Here is a 15012-nt window from a genome sequence, read left to right as displayed (position 1 = left end):
AGAAACAAGCTCTGGAGCGGCGTTACCGGGCCCGTCTGAGCCTGCGCGGCTTGGCGCATTTCCGCCGCTGACGTCCTTCCGCCGCGAAAAGTCGCCCGCACCGGAAGCGGAAATGGTTGGAGGCTCTGGGTCCCGCCCCGGCGTCCATCTTGGAGGCCCGGAGGCGGCGCCGCGCAGTACGGAGCGGAAGTGCTCGGCTACCCCTTCCCGGACCCAACGAAGTGCCGGCGCGGCCCCTGCCCGCGTCCTCCTTCCCGCGGCCCCCGGAGACCGCGCTCGGGCGCTGCAGAGCCGCGAGGTACCGGCGGGCGGGCGGGGGCCGGGAGGGGGTCGGTGGTGCCGTGGCGGGCGGCAGGCGGCGGACGCTGGCGTCGGGATAGGCGGGGCCAGAATGGTCGGGGCCAGTCTAGGATCCCGGGGTCTGGGGGGGTGATCGGTCCTCTCCATCCCCTGGCGCGTCTTGGGAGGGGCTGGTTGCCCGCGCCGGTGGTGTGGGGGCGGCCGCTATCCTGTCCGTTTCCGCGCTGCGGTTCGGGGCTTGTTGGTGGGATCCGGGTGGAAAGGCGTCAGAGTACAGTCGGGTTGCTCAAGATGGCATGTTGGAAACAGCGCGAACTCGGTGGCAGAGTCTCCGGTTCTGCCGGCCAGCCTGGACCGGCGGCCCCTTTGGGTCAGTCGCCTTCGCTGGCAGCGCCTCCGCTTGGCCTTCTTGTGTCTACAGGACCTTGTGTCACGGGGAAGTTTCCAGGAGTGCGCGCGTTCTGCTCAGTTTGCTTGGTGGCTCACTGCCCAGAAGCGTGCGAGGTTGCACCCCGTAAGCGGCAGGGTCCTCCGTGCTTGGGGCTCGCTCTGGTGGAGAGCGCCCCGGGGGACCGCAGGCAGGTGCGGTGTGGTTAGGGCCAGGTGAGCCGATGCGCCTGGAAGGGTATTTCCGCGGAGGGAAGTGCTGCACGGGGGGCTGCAGTGTGTGACAGGATCCCGCGAGGGGACCGGGAGGTAGCGGAAGCTAGATTGGCCACGGCCGGAACCTGGTGTCTTGCACTTTGAGGAGTGACGGTCTCCGAAAACTGGGCACCGACAGGCTGGGCTCCAGTCGAGGTGTGGTGCTCTGTCTCTGCTGCGTTTCTCTAACAGTGAATCAGTCAAGTCGGGCTCCTCGCTTACAGCCTGCTGGGGCCCAGGCCTTCCTGGGCGGGCACTCAGCACTGCCCCAGGCAAGGGCCCTGTCCAGGAGCTTGACTTCAGGAGGAGAAAAGAGACAAAAAGAGCCCAGAAAGAAATGACAAAGTGACGGCCACATAAACAGGGTGCTGGGACCCGAGGGCCTGGGGGGAGGCCTCCCTGCAGAGCAGCTGGTGCGGCGGCCACAGCCACACGGTCCATGGGGTGAGGGGGACGGCTGGGCACCGTTAGCTCCCCGTAGCCCCGGAGCAGGCACCCAGGAGCCGGTGCCGTTCCCAGGCTGGCGGGGCGTGCGGAATGACCGCCCAGGTCCTCTGCTAGGAAGTGACAGGACTGGGAGCTGAAAGCAGCCTGTTTGACTCCAAAGTTCACACTCTCACCGTCGCTGTCCGCGGTGCGTTCGGTCAAGACGCAGAGCTGTGTTTTTGCGTACCGTTGGTCAGATCTTCTGAAACTGGCTGCTGTGCACGTGGGAGGTTGTCCAGTCATTTCTACTCAGGGGACATACTTTAAAGGGACACTCGGGCGTTTCCTCTCTTAACACCAGTCTCGTTGTCTCATTCAAGTAGCAGCGTTTTAATGGTAGACACCTTGGTCGTAAAGAAAGGAAAGGAAAGGGAACCTGCAAGGGACTCAGGGATGAAGACAGTCACTGGCGTGGCCTCCGCGGGCCCGGCTTGGGCTGCACCCCGGCGGCCGCCGTCCTCGGTCCTGCATTCCCACTTAGGTCTTTGGGAACAGCTCTCCCCGGCGGGCTGTGCGGCCGTGCCTCCTGGAAACGGGAGGCCCAGAGCCACAGCCCTGCTCTGGTCGGCCCGCGTCTCGGGCGTGCACATCTCCACGGGAGCAAAGGGCACTGCTCGCCTTCTCAGCCGCGCTTGGAAACAAACCCGACCACGGCACCAGGTTGGGGACGGTGGCGATCTTCGTCCCTGTGTCCTCGCCAGTGTAGGGACGGCCAGCGCCTCAGTCCTCTGGGTCCTTCTCAGTCCGAGGTTTGGGCAGCGGCCTGCTCTGTTGGAGGCCTCCTGACCTCGGACAAGTGGCTTAAACTGCTGAAGACGCGATCCCTCCTAGTAGAGTCGGGGGGATGCTGCCCGCCTCCCTTGGACCCCTGGGTCCTCACTGGGCAAGTCCTCGGCGCCGCAGCAGCAGGAGCTGCGACAGTCGTGGGCAGGTAGGGTTACCTCCACGAACCGATAAGGAACTGGGGCACGGGCCGCAGCCTCCCGGAGAGTCGGCTGGGACGTGCTCCTCTTGGTGGAGTGGAGGACGTGGCCCAAGAGGCCCGGAGACGCCTGGCTGGCCGCTGGCACCGTGGAAAGCAGCCTGAGAGGTGGCAGGAGGCCGTGGCCGAGAGGAGAGTCTAGGGAGCGCGGGCGGCGTGGGGGCAGCCCCAGGGAGGTGGGCGCGAAACCGTGTCCACGGCCTCCAGAGGCAGCGGTGGCTCCCGGGACCAGCAGGAGGGTGAGATCCGGGTGACGGCAGCAGGGACGGACGTCCGCGGGTCCTGCTCTGTACGCCACGTGCCCTCCTGGCCCTCCGCCACGGCGTGGCGCCGGCTGGCTTCTTTTTCTAGGACCCCTCAGGGTGAAGTCGCACAGAAGGAGGAAGTGGCGTGGAGGAAGCGCTGGGTGCCGGAAGGCCTGCTCGGGCCCCGCTGAGAGCACGCAGCGCCGCGGCTGCCGGTCACTGGTCACTGCAGAGCGTGTGTGTTTTTCTCAGTTACAGAATGTCGGAAGGTGACAGCGTGGGAGAGTCCGTCCACGGGAAGCCTTCTGTGGTGTACAGGTTCTTCACGCGGCTCGGGCAGGTGGGTGTTTGGAAGACGCACTGCGCACATGTTGGGATAAGACACTGTCGCCCCAGGACATTTTCCGCAGGGCGGGAGCAAAGCGGTGGTGGTCCCGGTGTGCGGAGCCTCGCGTTCACGCCGACGGGAGCGTGCTGCCTTCACTGGGAGCCCTGTGTCTTCCGCGGGGGGCCGGGCAGTAAGCAGGTTAGGCCTTGGGGCCACGTGTGGTCTCTGCCACACATTTGTTTTCCGGGTGGTTTTTAACGTGAGCGCTGTTCTGAGCGCCCAAGCAGTGCAGGTAGGGCGGCGGCCCTGCTCTGCCCGTGCTGTCCCCCTCCCGGCCACCCAGGCCCGTGCCGACGCGGCCCCGCTCGCCGGGGTCCACCCGCGGTGGTGGGGCCCGGCCCGTGCGGGAGCGTCCGCCTCGGGGAGGAAGTCTGGCTCAGCGGAGAGCTGCGTGTAGTACCGTGTCAGTTTGTAAAACTGAAAAAACTTCTGGAAAACGTGGTAATCATTATATCTAGGTGATGGGTGTGTCTGGACTTATATATTCTCTCTACTTTTATGATTGGTTGAAAATTTTCATAATTAAAACTTAAGCAACTTCAGAAGTAAAGTTGGACAGCGCATGCGTACTCACGGTCAGGCGCTCACGGGCACAGGTGCACGTGTACGTATATGACTTGCGAGTCGCCCAGCAGCCCCTTGGCCGCCGTGGCGCCCACTGGTGCACGCCGCATGCCGCCGGGGCTGGAACGCTCCGCGGGGCTGGGGAGCCAAGCCCCGCGCGCAGGTGGCGACCCCGGGCCCGCTCCCCACCTCGGCCCGGCTGCGGCTCGAGGAGCGTCTGCTGTGAGGCTTTCGCCCCAGGCAGCGCTGGGCGGCCACCACCAGGCTGCTGGGGCCCTGGGCCCAGCCCGAGGCGGGAGGTCGGGGGCGTGGCCGGGGCTGCGTGACGCGCCCTCTCGTCCTCGTAGATCTATCAGTCCTGGCTGGACAAGTCGACACCCTACACAGCCCTGCGGTGGGCGGCGACGCTGGGCCTGAGCTTCGTCTATGTGGTCCGGGTTTACCTGCTGCAGGTAGGTGCGCAGGGTGCGGTGGGGCCCCGTGTCTCCGGAGGAGGCGGGTTTTGGTGAAGGAGATGGTGTCTAATTTCAGTTAAGCACCAAACGTAAGAAAAATTTCCGTGACTGCCCTTCAAAGAAGGACGGTTCAGGGTTCATCCTGAACCCACTGTGCTCTTTGGGGTTCCCAGGAAAGCGCCCGCAGCGGCGGGGGCCTCGGGGCGAAATGACCCTCTGGGCAGCCGCCGCACTGCCTGGTGCAGGAGTGCCCGTGGCCTGGAGGGTGCGGCTGTGTGGGGTGCGGCTGTGTCGGCCGCGGGGGAGAGAACCGGGAGAGAACTGGCTGTCCCGCTGGGCGGGAGGCCAGCGGCGAAGGTGCTCGTGAGGGGCTCGTCCCCAGCCCAGGTGATGTCCTCCCTTTAACCGCGACTGTGCGCTCGCTCTGGCGACCCCTGGGTCCCGGGCGCTCTGGGACATCCCCAGAGCCGGGAGGAGGCCGTGCTACGCTCCCAGGCCCCGGCGCCTCTGGGAGTCCTCGGGCTCCGGAGGGCGTCGCCTCACGTTTGTGCCGACGCCCCTCCCAGCGTGGCCTGGCGGCGAGGCGTGCGGGGCCCAGAGCTGTGGGACATCCCGCTTAACCCGCGTGTGGAAACGCGTCTCGGGTGCCGTTCCTGGGGGTTGTCACCTTGCAAGGCAGCCCCACCGGCTCCCGGGCGTGGCCTGCAGGACGTCTGCGGCTCAGGGTGAATTCGCTGCGATTGGGTCCGGGGTTATTGACTTACCTGTTTATTTGTAACGTTGGAAGGGGGTCTTTTCTATGAAGACCGGGCCAGGCCCCTTGGTGTAGAGCGTGCAGGCGGGGCTGTGCGCCCGCGCCCCCCACTGCCGGCGCTTCGCTGGCAGCTCTCTGGCGGGGCAGCGCGTGCGGCTGCAGGTCAGCGCCCCGCACGTTCACGTCGTGCGGCCGCCCCGCCCGCCTCCACGGCTCCCGAGGGGTTGGGCCCGGGACATTTTGACCTCATTCTTGGCTTCCTGACTTTCCGGTCCCAGGTTTCTCCTGGGGGAGATGGAGACACCCCTGCGGGGGTGCGGTAGCAGGTGCGAGGGTCCGCAGGGCGGCGGCCCGCCCACATCGGGCAGTGGTGGTCCGCTGAGCCAGCCCGGCCCGGACGCGGGGCTCGGGGAGCCCTCCCGCTCTGCCGCGCTGCTGCTGGGAGCTGGTGGCTTCAGCGTCGGTGCATCTAACTGCGCCCTCTGCTTGTCCACTGGGAAGACCCACAAACGGTTTGAGAGAACTGTCGCTGTGGACGGTCACCGCGCTTTGTGGTCGCTTATTGTCCCTTCCCTCCTGTGAGTGACGTGTCTGCCAGCAGTTCGGCTCCCACTGGACCTGGCCTGGCCGGCCGCACGCCTCGGTGCTGCTGACCTCGCTCCTCTTTTCCAGGGCTGGTACATCGTGACGTACGCCCTGGGCATCTACCACCTGAACCTCTTCATAGCTTTCCTCTCTCCCAAAGTGGACCCTTCCCTGATGGAAGACTCAGGTAGGGGGTGACCGCCACCTGCCGGTGGCCTGGGAGGGCTGTGAGTCTGCGCCCCTCTTGGCTGCTCTGCCTTCTCGCAAAACGTCAGAAACCCAGACTGAGACACTGTTCTCTTGGTGCTGAAAACGTCCCCAGAACTTCAGTAGCTGTGATGAGCGTGTCTGAAAAATGACTCGTTAACCCTCCGAACAACCACGTTGGCCCCGGTGTGCCCGTGAGGGAACACGGGGTCGTGGCACTTGTCAGTGTCCCTGCTGGGGCCCTGGTGGCATGGCAGGAGCTGGGGCGCCCTCCGAGCTGCCCGCCTGTCTCGGCGCCCTCACCGCACTCAGCGGTCAGGCCCCTCTGCCCGGCGCCCGGGCCGTGACTGCGGGGGCCGCCAGGCCCTGAGCACCGGCAGCCCGCTGCGTGGGGGGCGGGGTCCGGCCCCCAGGACGATGGGGCTCGGCGGCTCCCGGCCTGCAGGTCGGGCAGGGCCCGCGGGGCAGGGGCAGCGCCTGGGTGGGCGGGCGCGTGGGAGAAAGGAGCGGGCGCAGGTGGACGACGCGCCCCTTCATCTCTGCCGCCCCAGGACACCCGCTGCCGCCCCTGCCCTCGGGGGCTCCTGGTCAGGGGACAGACCCTTCCGAGGGCTGGGGGCCTTTCGGGGCCGTCCCTGGAGTGGCCAGCGGCCCGTGGTTTTTCTTTACGGAATATTTAATGAAAACGTTAAACGAAGCATAAGCCTTTCACATGATGTTGCCGTACGGGGTTAGGAAAAAACTAGGAGGACTCGTCTGTTGCCTCAGCCTCTCCTGTCGCCTCAGCTTCTCCGTCTGACAGGAGGCGCCTGCCTGGGGAGGGCGGGGTCAGGGACACCCGGCCCTGCCCCTGGCACAGGGCGCTCTGCCCGCAGTTTTCTCTGCGCCCCTTTTGGGGCGCGCGTGTCCCTGGGCTGAGTCCTGTGCAGGCGAGTTTTGAAGTGATCATAAAGCACACAGCACTTCTTAAAAAGGAGACCTGATACGCGTATTTTAAAGCAGCGGGAGTCTTCAGGTGCCGCAGGGCCCCCTCTCCCCTTTGGGTAAATGACAAGGCTTCGCTCTGTGTCTGGGGCCTTTCCACGCGGGAGCGTGGGCGGGGCTTGGAGGCGGGGCCACGCTCTCCCTGACCGACACTCTCCTCTCAGACGACGGCCCCTCGCTACCAACGAGGCAGAATGAGGAGTTCCGGCCGTTCATCCGAAGGCTTCCCGAGTTTAAGTTTTGGTGAGTTAATTCCTGGAGGTAACTGGCCCTGGGGTGTGGTGATTAAGGGTGAGAACAGACTGCGTTTGCTCTGGGTAGCAGGTGACACTTTTAAAGCTGCGTGTGTGGTGAGCGTCTGTCCCCCCGAAGTGTGAGCGCCGCGCGCACTGGCCCGGTGGTCGGTTGCGGGCTGCCGGGCGCCACCCAGGCCCCGTGAAGCCAGCAGAGAAGAGGCTGCTTTCGGGCGCGCGTCCCGGGCACGCTGCAGGCTCGCGCGGGGGCGGCGGGGACACTGCTGCCGTGGGGGGTGCTGTGCTCTGGGGGGAGGCTGGGCTGGTCCCCATCCCCTGGAGGCGGCGACGCGCGGGACCTGTGGCAGGAGTGAGGGTGACAGGTGGCCAGAGCTGACCCCCACATGGGGCTCGGGGGCTCGGTCACCTCGTGTGTCCTGTATTTGTTGGGCCGGAAAGAAGGGAACGAGCTGCCACGTCTTTGTTCTGTGCTCCGAGCGCGCGAGGCCTGGCCAGCGCCCGGCACGTCTGGGGACCGGGCGTGAAGCGCGGAGGAGCTGGAGTGGGAAGCGGGCGGCCCGCTCCTGCCCGGGAGCCCCCTGAGGGAGGGGGTGCCCCCGAGGGGTCGTAGTGGGCATTGCCTGGCCCAAGGTCGCCCGTGCGCGGGGGGCGTCCGCTTCCTTGGCGCGGTCCCCGCTTGGCGCAACGCGGGAAGGACGCTTCGAGCTGCATTGCGGTTCCTGCGCTGTGTCGCCCACGAAGGGCACGCGGGCCGTGCTGCTCGGGAGCGGTGCGCTCACCTCCCCCTCCCTCAGGCACGCGGCCACCAAGGGCATCCTGGTGGCCATGGTCTGCACCTTCTTCGAGGCGTTCAACGTGCCGGTGTTCTGGCCCATCCTGGTCATGTACTTCATCATGCTCTTCTGCATCACGATGAAGAGGCAGATCAAGGTAGACCCTGGGTGGCGCTGTGTCCACCACGGTGGCATGGGGTGGGGTGCAGGCCCCGGGCGGACAGCTCTGGGGCTGGGCGGGAAGGGCCCCGGGCTGCGCCCTCCTCCTGGTCAGTCGGAGTGAGGCCCTGCCGGACTGTGACCGCGGGTAATGCCATGTCACCCTACGACAGGCCCAGGCGGGCCCGGTCTTGCGCTGGTCAGGGCGCCCCGCATCTGGGGCCCAGCCAGCCGCCCTCGCACTGGGAGCAGGCTGCTGGAGCCTCGGTTTCGCCACCTGACACGTGTCTGTCTTTCTGTCCCCAGCACATGATAAAGTACCGGTACATTCCGTTCACGCACGGCAAGAGGACATACAAGGGGAAGGAGGACGTGGGCAAGACGTTCTCCAGTTAGACGGGCCGCCGGGCCGCCCCTGGAGCCCCAGGCGGGGCTGAGCCATTGTTAACAGCGCCTTCTTTCTTCACATAAAGTAGTTGATGGCAAGGGAGTCGGATTTTCTTTCTAAAAAGGAGCTTCAATTATTGTAACCGAAATACCAGGTTCTCGAAGAAACTGGCATTTAAATGGAATTGCATTGATTTATTTTTCAGTGATGCAGGCGTTTGGACAGAATCAGTGGGGCACAGGCTGGGCGACCGTTGGGTGGGGCCGGGGGGCGCGGAAGGACCTTCCCGAGGAGCCTGTGGCCCTGTCGCCCAGCAGGAGGGCGAGGCTGCCGGAGTCCGCGCCGGAAGGAACTCGCCGTGGAAGCTTCTCCCAGGGACGCCGGGCCCTCGCCGCGCTCCCCACGTCCCCTCGGCCGAGGTGTGGCCACCGCCTCCGCCCCGGCGGGACCTGTGCTCAGCCCCCGAGGCTGCCCTGGGGGCCCGGGGTCCTAAATATATATTATATTTTAATTGTTTGAGATTATTTTGACATATTTCTTTCGTACGTAAAGACTTGACTGGTACCTAAGTGTGTGTGCGCACAGCAGCCCCTCCGGAGGTGGCGGGGTGGAGGGCGCGCCCCGGGTCCGGCCCCGCCGTCTGGGGAGTGGCTGCCCTGCATGGAGACTCTTTTGATGTGATGAAGACAGACACTCGTAAACCTTTTACTAAAGTGACTTTTTAATTCGAACTTGATTAAAGACAGTGTCCCCTTTCTCATGTGGTCTGTGTGGAAGATGCGCCCCGCGAGGGAGCCTCACCCAGAGCAGCGTGGGCGTGGCCACGGGTCTCCCTGGGCAGTGGGGGTGGGGGTGGGCCTCTCCCCCTGGCCAGGTGGCTCCCTGCCCGCCTGGGGGCCGCCTTCACGTGCATGGCCAAGGTTGAGCTCCTGCTCCACGGAGGCCGCGCGCAGACCTCCATCCTGCCAATGGTGTCCCACGGTGGCACTTGGGCCATGCGTGCCTCTTCCCCTCCCCCACGGGCTCCCCGGTCGGCCCTCGGGCTAAGGCAACGGGAGCCCTGTGCCCCCTGGAGCCTGAGCAGGGGCCCCGGGACCGGAGAGGCCCGACTGCAGCGGGCCTTTGCCACCCAGCAGAGCAGGGCCATCTCTGATGCGGGGCGCCTGTGCGGGCCCCACCACAGCCCGTGTGGCGCACGCTGGCAGGGGTGGCCCGGGGCCTGGCACAGCAGCCCTCTGGACGCCCGCCGCCTGCTCCACCCTCGCGGCGCCCTGAGCGCGCAAGCGCTGCCGTGTAGCCTGTTCCTAAGGATGCCTGGGGCCAAGCCCTGCCTCTGGCACAAGTCAAGTAGTTTTAAAAACCTGGAAACAGCATTCGAGTGGCAGGAAGGAAGCTGGAGACAGAGGTGACACCTTCCCACCCAGGGGCCTCTGAGGAGTTAGGACAACAGAGCTCCGTCAGGCTGGCCTGGCCCCAGCGGGAGCCCTGGGTGGGCGGCGCGCCGCTGCTGGGAGCCCCCAGCGTGTGTGAGGCCCGGACTCCACGTTCTGTGCGGGGAACTGGCTGCACATGCACGTTAACAGGTGGTGCGGCGCACTTCAGTGGGCCTCGACCGGGTGCCGCTTTCTTAGTCCTGTGGGTGGACCGCGTGGTTTGCAGGGGGTGGGGCTTGGAGGGCTGACGATGCCCCGAAAACAGTCTCGTTTTCAAAACCGAGCGCAACGCCTGCTCCTTCAGGCCAAGCCCTGTCACCCGCCAGGCGGCCCGTTCTCTGGCCATCGAGGTGACCGGGGCGTCCTGGGCTGCGGCTCCCCGGCCACATGCCATCTGCAGGTTCGGGTGACTGCGCGGGGCGGAGGCCCCCGCACCCCGCCCCGGGGCCCCGCCATCCGGTGCCTGTCCTGGGCTGCTGGTGCAGCGTCTTATGGGAGAAAAGGGTAAAACGAGAGAACCCTGTGGCTCCTGTGCAGGCAGCGTTCACCTCAGGGCAGAGTTATGCTTCCTCCTGGTGGTGGTGGCTCCTGGGCCGCCCACCCTCTCGTCACCGGAAGTGCCGCAGGTAGACGAGCTTCTGGGGCGGGAACTTGTCCCTGCACAGGGGACACTCCATCTGGCGGAGAGAAGAGAGCGTGGGCTGAGTCCTGGCAGAGACTGTGGCCCCCCCGGCCCCGGGCGTCTCCAGTAACACGGGGTGTCTCCTGTTCAACATGAAATAGGCGGGAGCATTTCTTTGAAGGCCGCACACCTGCTGGGGAAGCCTCAGCCCAGGCGGCTGGGAAGAGGAGCAGGGCCCAGCGGCCCAGCGAGACCGCCACTGCCCACGCGGGGCCGGGGGGCCGGCTCAGCCACCACGGCAGCTGTGCGGAGAGGCCCGGGGGCCCCACGGTGGCCGGGTGCCTGTGGCTGCCTGAGCCCCGGGGAGGTTCTGGAATGAACGGGCCTGTGCTTGGTCCCACTTCCTGAGGCCGGTGGCCCCACTCCCCAGGACCCCCCGACAGGCCTGGCCACATTCCCTCCAGCCCGGGACGGTCGGCACTCGCCTGCAGGTGCCCATTCAGGCCCCCGAGCCAGAGACAGGGCCCGGAGCAGCCTGTGCCTGGGCCAACAGGTGCACCCCCCCGGCCGTGCCCCTCAGATGCTGGGTTGGGCCCGCCTGCCAGTGCAGGTGTGCGGGGGCCCAGGAGCCAGACCCCTCCCCGGAGCCGGCACGGAGACAAGAGCCGTTCTGCACCATCTGCCTGGCTTCGGTGCAGCCCCATGCCCTGGGGTCTCAGAGAGGCAGGGCGGCGGCCACGTCCCGGGGGCCCGGCCAGCTGGGGGCGCGGGAGGGCCCCCAGGAACAACGTGCAGAGACTGGATCGGCTCCAGCCTGCTTTTGGCTGAGCCCCCACGCGGCAGCCACGGCACCTGGGCTCCTGAACGGGCCCACACCTGACTTACCTGGGGACTTTTAAGGACACCTGTCTGCCCCCACTCCTCCCTCCCCCCGCCCCCTGCCCAGAGGCCCCGGGGGCAGGCTGTGGCCTGCAGCAGCCCCCAGGCCACCCTGCACGCCCGCCTGGGAGCCTGCACGCCAGGCCCGCGGCCACCGACCTTGGTGTCGCACCACTGGGCGATGCACTCCCAGCAGAACAGGTGGCCGCAGGGCGTGGCCGTGGGGTGCCTGCGTTCCTCTAGGCACAGGGAGCACAGGGCGCTTCGGGGCACCGCCTTCTCCTCTGCGTGGCTCCTGTGGGCAGGCGAGGGCTGAGCCCCAGGGTCCTTCCCGAGTGCCTGGCCCTTGGGCCAGCCACGCCCACACGGAGGCGCCGCCCCCGGGCTGCCAGCGCACCTGCGGTGGGATGGGCTTCGGTGCAGCCTCCACTCCCGCCGGGCGCGCTGCCTCCGCCGGGCGCTGTACAGCTGCAGGAGCACGAAGAGCAGCAGGTGCAGCAGGGAGACGAGCCCCAGCAGCCGGTAGCTCGCGAGGGCCCCTGCGTCCTCTGCAGGCCGGCGGTGCACGCGGAGCTGTCCAGGGCCCCAGGGGACGGCCAGAGATCAGTGGGCGTGGAGTGGCCAGCCTGGTGCCCAGCCCCCACCCTCCGGCACTCGAGCCCCGTCCAGTGAGGCCCAACCCTGCCCTCTGGGTCCAAAGGCCAGACAGAGCAGCAGGGGGCCTCCCAGCTGCGGGAGGGGACGGGGCGCCTTCTGGGGCCCTAGCGCGGGGCGGGCGGGGCGGTGCTGCTCGGCAGCTCAGGGCTTCTCCTCCAGGGGCGAGGTGCTCAAGGCTGGGAGCCTGCAGGTCACCGTGGGGGCGGGTGAGGGTCCAGGGACCCCCACCTCAGGGAAGAGGAACCGGCAGAGATGCCCGAGAAGGAGCACCCAGCAGGGCAGGAGGACAGGCGCACGTGCTGCCACCCGCCGGTGGCAGAAACGAGGCTTCCCCGCTTGCAGGCGACGCTGTGTACCAGCCTCCCCTGCAGCGAGCGCTGGGCACAGCCACGTGCGCCAGGCCCGGCCGCCTGTGCCCAGGGGCCCTGGCAGCCCCGGGACGGGGCGCAGCCCTCAGGGGTGAGCCTCCTGTTTCAGGCCTCTTTGTCACAGCCCCTCGGCCGCTGCCCGGGGAGGAGCGTGTTTGGGCCGGCCTAGACCGATGCGGGGGGTGCAGGCACCCGGACAATGCTGCTGAGGGAGGCGGCGGGGGGCCCCGCTTACAAGGAGCACGGCACTGAGAGCAGCCAGGACTGCGAGCCTGGAGACCCCCCGGTGGGTGGGTGGGCCAGAGCGGGCAGCTGCCTGGGTGAGCAGGAGCAAGGGAGCCGGGGCGGGGAGAGAGTGGTGGCCCAGCGGAGGGGCCAGCACAGGCCAGGGACGAGGAGTGGGCTCGGGGGGTCACCGGCAGGAATACGTCCTTATGCCCGGCCCTCCACCAGGGCCGTCTGGAAGGCATGGCCTACGCTCAGAGCAAACGGCAGGGCAGGGCAGGGCCCGGCCCCCAGCTTGGCCCGCACGTGCCAGCTACGGAAGGCACACTCGCCCGGCCCTCAGGGTCTATCGAGACTGAGCAGCTCTGTTGCTTTTGTTTTTAGCAAAACGTCAATCAACAAAACCCAACCAAGGACTGTGACCCCGGCCGCGACCGGCCCACAAAAGCCCTGAAGAGCCGACCCCACACGGACGACCCGGGACGGGGCCGCCTGGGCGGCCCCGGCACTTACATAGGTGACCCCGGTGAGCCTCTTGGCCAGGTGGTAGAAGGCGCCGTGCAGGTAGAACCAGGCGACGTGGAACCGCTGAAGGCAGCCCAGGCCCTGCCTGAACACCAGCACGGCCCGCAGCAGCGCCTTCCTCTGCCGCTCCGTCAGGGCCGCCGCCTGCCGGTGCACCCAGCGCCTGGCTCCCGACCGGCCCCGCAGACCCGGTGCCAGGCTGCCCTGAGAGGGCCGGGGGCCGCTGCCGTCGCTCTGCAGCTCCTGCTCCAGGTGCAGCAGGGCCTTGTCCAGCAGGTAGGGCAGGACGGCGTGCAGTGCCACCAGCACCCCCCGGCGCAGCCTTGAGGGCACGCGGCTCTGGGACGGGTCCACCTGGATGACCCCGACGTACTCCTCCCCGAGGGTCTGGTAGCCTGGGGGGCACCCACGAGAGAGGCTGAGGCCGCCATGCACCCTGCAGAGCCCCGGCCTGCTCCATGCAGGACCCCGGGCGCCTGTGACAAGGCTTGGGGCCCCTCTTGGATGACAGGTCTCAGCCAGAGAACCGACTGCGACAGCACTGGGGGCCAGGCCCAGGACAGAAGCCCCCGGGGACACAAGAAGGATGAAAGGGGGACACAGACGTGCCGGGCGAGCGGACGTCAGAGCTTGCACGGGCCCGGCTGGGTTTAGGGCTGGTCCCTCCTTCCCGGGGCAGCGCCCAGGCCACTCCACGGACACTGGGAAGCAGCTCCAGGGGCACCTCACTCTGCCGTGGGCCCTGCTGTGCTCCGGGCTGGGCCGGGGCTGTGGGCCCCTCAGCCCCCGGGACCCACAGGGGTGCTACCTGCCAGCGTGGTGAGGCCGAAGTAGGCGACGTCTGACAGCAGCTCAAGCTCCTTTCTCCACTCCAGCCACTTCTTGGCACCTGGGGGCAGAAACAGCACTGTCCCTGTGGGGGTGGGGTGAAGGGAGGCCCACTGCTGCCAAGGCCCAGCCCAACCGCCGGTCCTCCAGGCTGAGACGGCCCTACGGGCACCTCCTGCCAGCCCTGCGGTGCGTCTCACTCCGCTCCATTCGCACCGGTCTCGCCTGGGCCACTGTGTCTCCTGGAAACCCGCCCACCGCAGCCGTCTCCCTCTTCAGGGCTCGCCGGGTGCCCAGAAGGGCCGCGAGCACGCGCAGTGCGGTGGTGACCGAGGGCACAAGCCAGGCCCCTATCCGGGACCCGGTCCCAGCTCCCGACCCTGCAGCCTGTGACCTCAGGCAAGTTCCCGGCTCTCAGGAACGCTTGTCCCAATCCGTGGGTCTGGGCATGACGAGCCCTACCTCGCAGAAATGTTTTAAGGATTAAACGAGTTACTGCTTATAAAGCACCAACAAGAGCTCCTGCGACCGAGTCTAAGCGTTTGTAGCACAGACACACCGCTAGTTCTGGTCGTGTCCCCACCGCGGGCTGCCTCGGCGGCCGCCGCGAGACTTCCCCTCCCTCACCCTCTCGCCACCACCGGCCCCGCCGTCCTCCCCGCCGCCGGGGCGCCCGCGGCACGCGCTTCACTCTCCAGCGCCGGTCTCGGCGGAGGCGTAGGCCCTGGCCGAGCTGCCCCGGGCGGATCTGGGGGCTCGTCCGCCCGCCTCTCGGAGTGGCGTCCTGGGCCACCCCCGGGCGAGACCGTCCTCCGGAGCCGGTCACTCCGCCAGCCGCGCCCTCGGAGGTTCGCCCGCGGGTGGGCCTGGGTCGCCCCCCGGCCCCAAGACCGACCCCCGCGGAGCCCCGCCCGCTTGGCCTCACCCGCCAGGCTGTGCAGGGCGCTGCCCGCCGCGCTCCGCAGCCCGCCGCGGTAATAGTCGTCTTTCTGCGCCGCGCGAACCACCTCGGGGGCGCTGGCGACCGCGGGAGCCATGGTCGCGGGGACCGGCGAGCCCCGCCCACGCAGGCGGAGCCTGACGTCACCCGAGCTGGGCCTGCGGCGCACGCCTTTTACGTCACTGCCGCGGAGCCGCTCCGGAGCGCGCGGGGGCTCGGATTGGGCAACGCGAGGGGCGGGGCCGCGGGGGGCGACAGTGGGCCCCGCCTCCTGACCGCCCGGACCCGAAGGGGCGGCCACGTGCGGGAGCCGAGTGGGCGAGCCCTCCAGGCTGGGAGGAGGGGCCGCGACCGAGGGGTGCGCCCGAC

At 67.8% G+C, this 15012-nt stretch overlaps 2 protein-coding genes across 3 annotated transcripts; one reads left to right on the top strand and one right to left on the bottom strand.

The window, feature by feature from the left end:
* Nucleotides 1-133: 133 nt before the first annotated feature.
* On the top strand, nt 134-8907 carry RER1 (retention in endoplasmic reticulum sorting receptor 1). Of its 2 annotated transcripts, none has more exons than XM_054584038.1 (7): nt 134-298; nt 2914-2995; nt 3955-4059; nt 5489-5588; nt 6757-6835; nt 7641-7776; nt 8085-8907. In XM_054584038.1, exons 2-7 carry the CDS (start codon nt 2915-2917, stop codon nt 8172-8174), a joined length of 591 nt encoding a protein of 196 aa, XP_054440013.1. In that variant the 5' UTR covers nt 134-298; nt 2914; the 3' UTR covers nt 8175-8907. The 2 variants fall into 2 exon arrangements, with proteins under 2 accessions (XP_054440013.1, XP_054440005.1); XM_054584030.1 differs by having other exon boundaries at nt 2908-2995.
* Nucleotides 8908-9034: 127 nt separating this feature from the next.
* On the bottom strand, nt 9035-14775 carry PEX10 (peroxisomal biogenesis factor 10). Its single transcript, XM_054584052.1, has 6 exons — nt 14629-14775; nt 13684-13764; nt 12864-13270; nt 11498-11673; nt 11260-11395; nt 9035-10276 (listed from the first exon to the last, which is right to left on the bottom strand). Exons 1-6 carry the CDS (start codon nt 14738-14740, stop codon nt 10208-10210), a joined length of 981 nt encoding a protein of 326 aa, XP_054440027.1. The 5' UTR covers nt 14741-14775; the 3' UTR covers nt 9035-10207.
* Nucleotides 14776-15012: the final 237 nt, after the last annotated feature.

The sequence above is a fragment of the Pteronotus mesoamericanus genome, unplaced genomic scaffold, assembly GCF_021234165.1.
Source record: "Pteronotus mesoamericanus isolate MK-2021 breed Mesoamerican mustached bat unplaced genomic scaffold, CSHL_Meso_final contig_1193, whole genome shotgun sequence".
In the NCBI taxonomy this organism is placed as follows: domain Eukaryota; kingdom Metazoa; phylum Chordata; class Mammalia; order Chiroptera; family Mormoopidae; genus Pteronotus; species Pteronotus mesoamericanus.
This window is presented reverse-complemented; position numbering and strand designations above follow the sequence as displayed.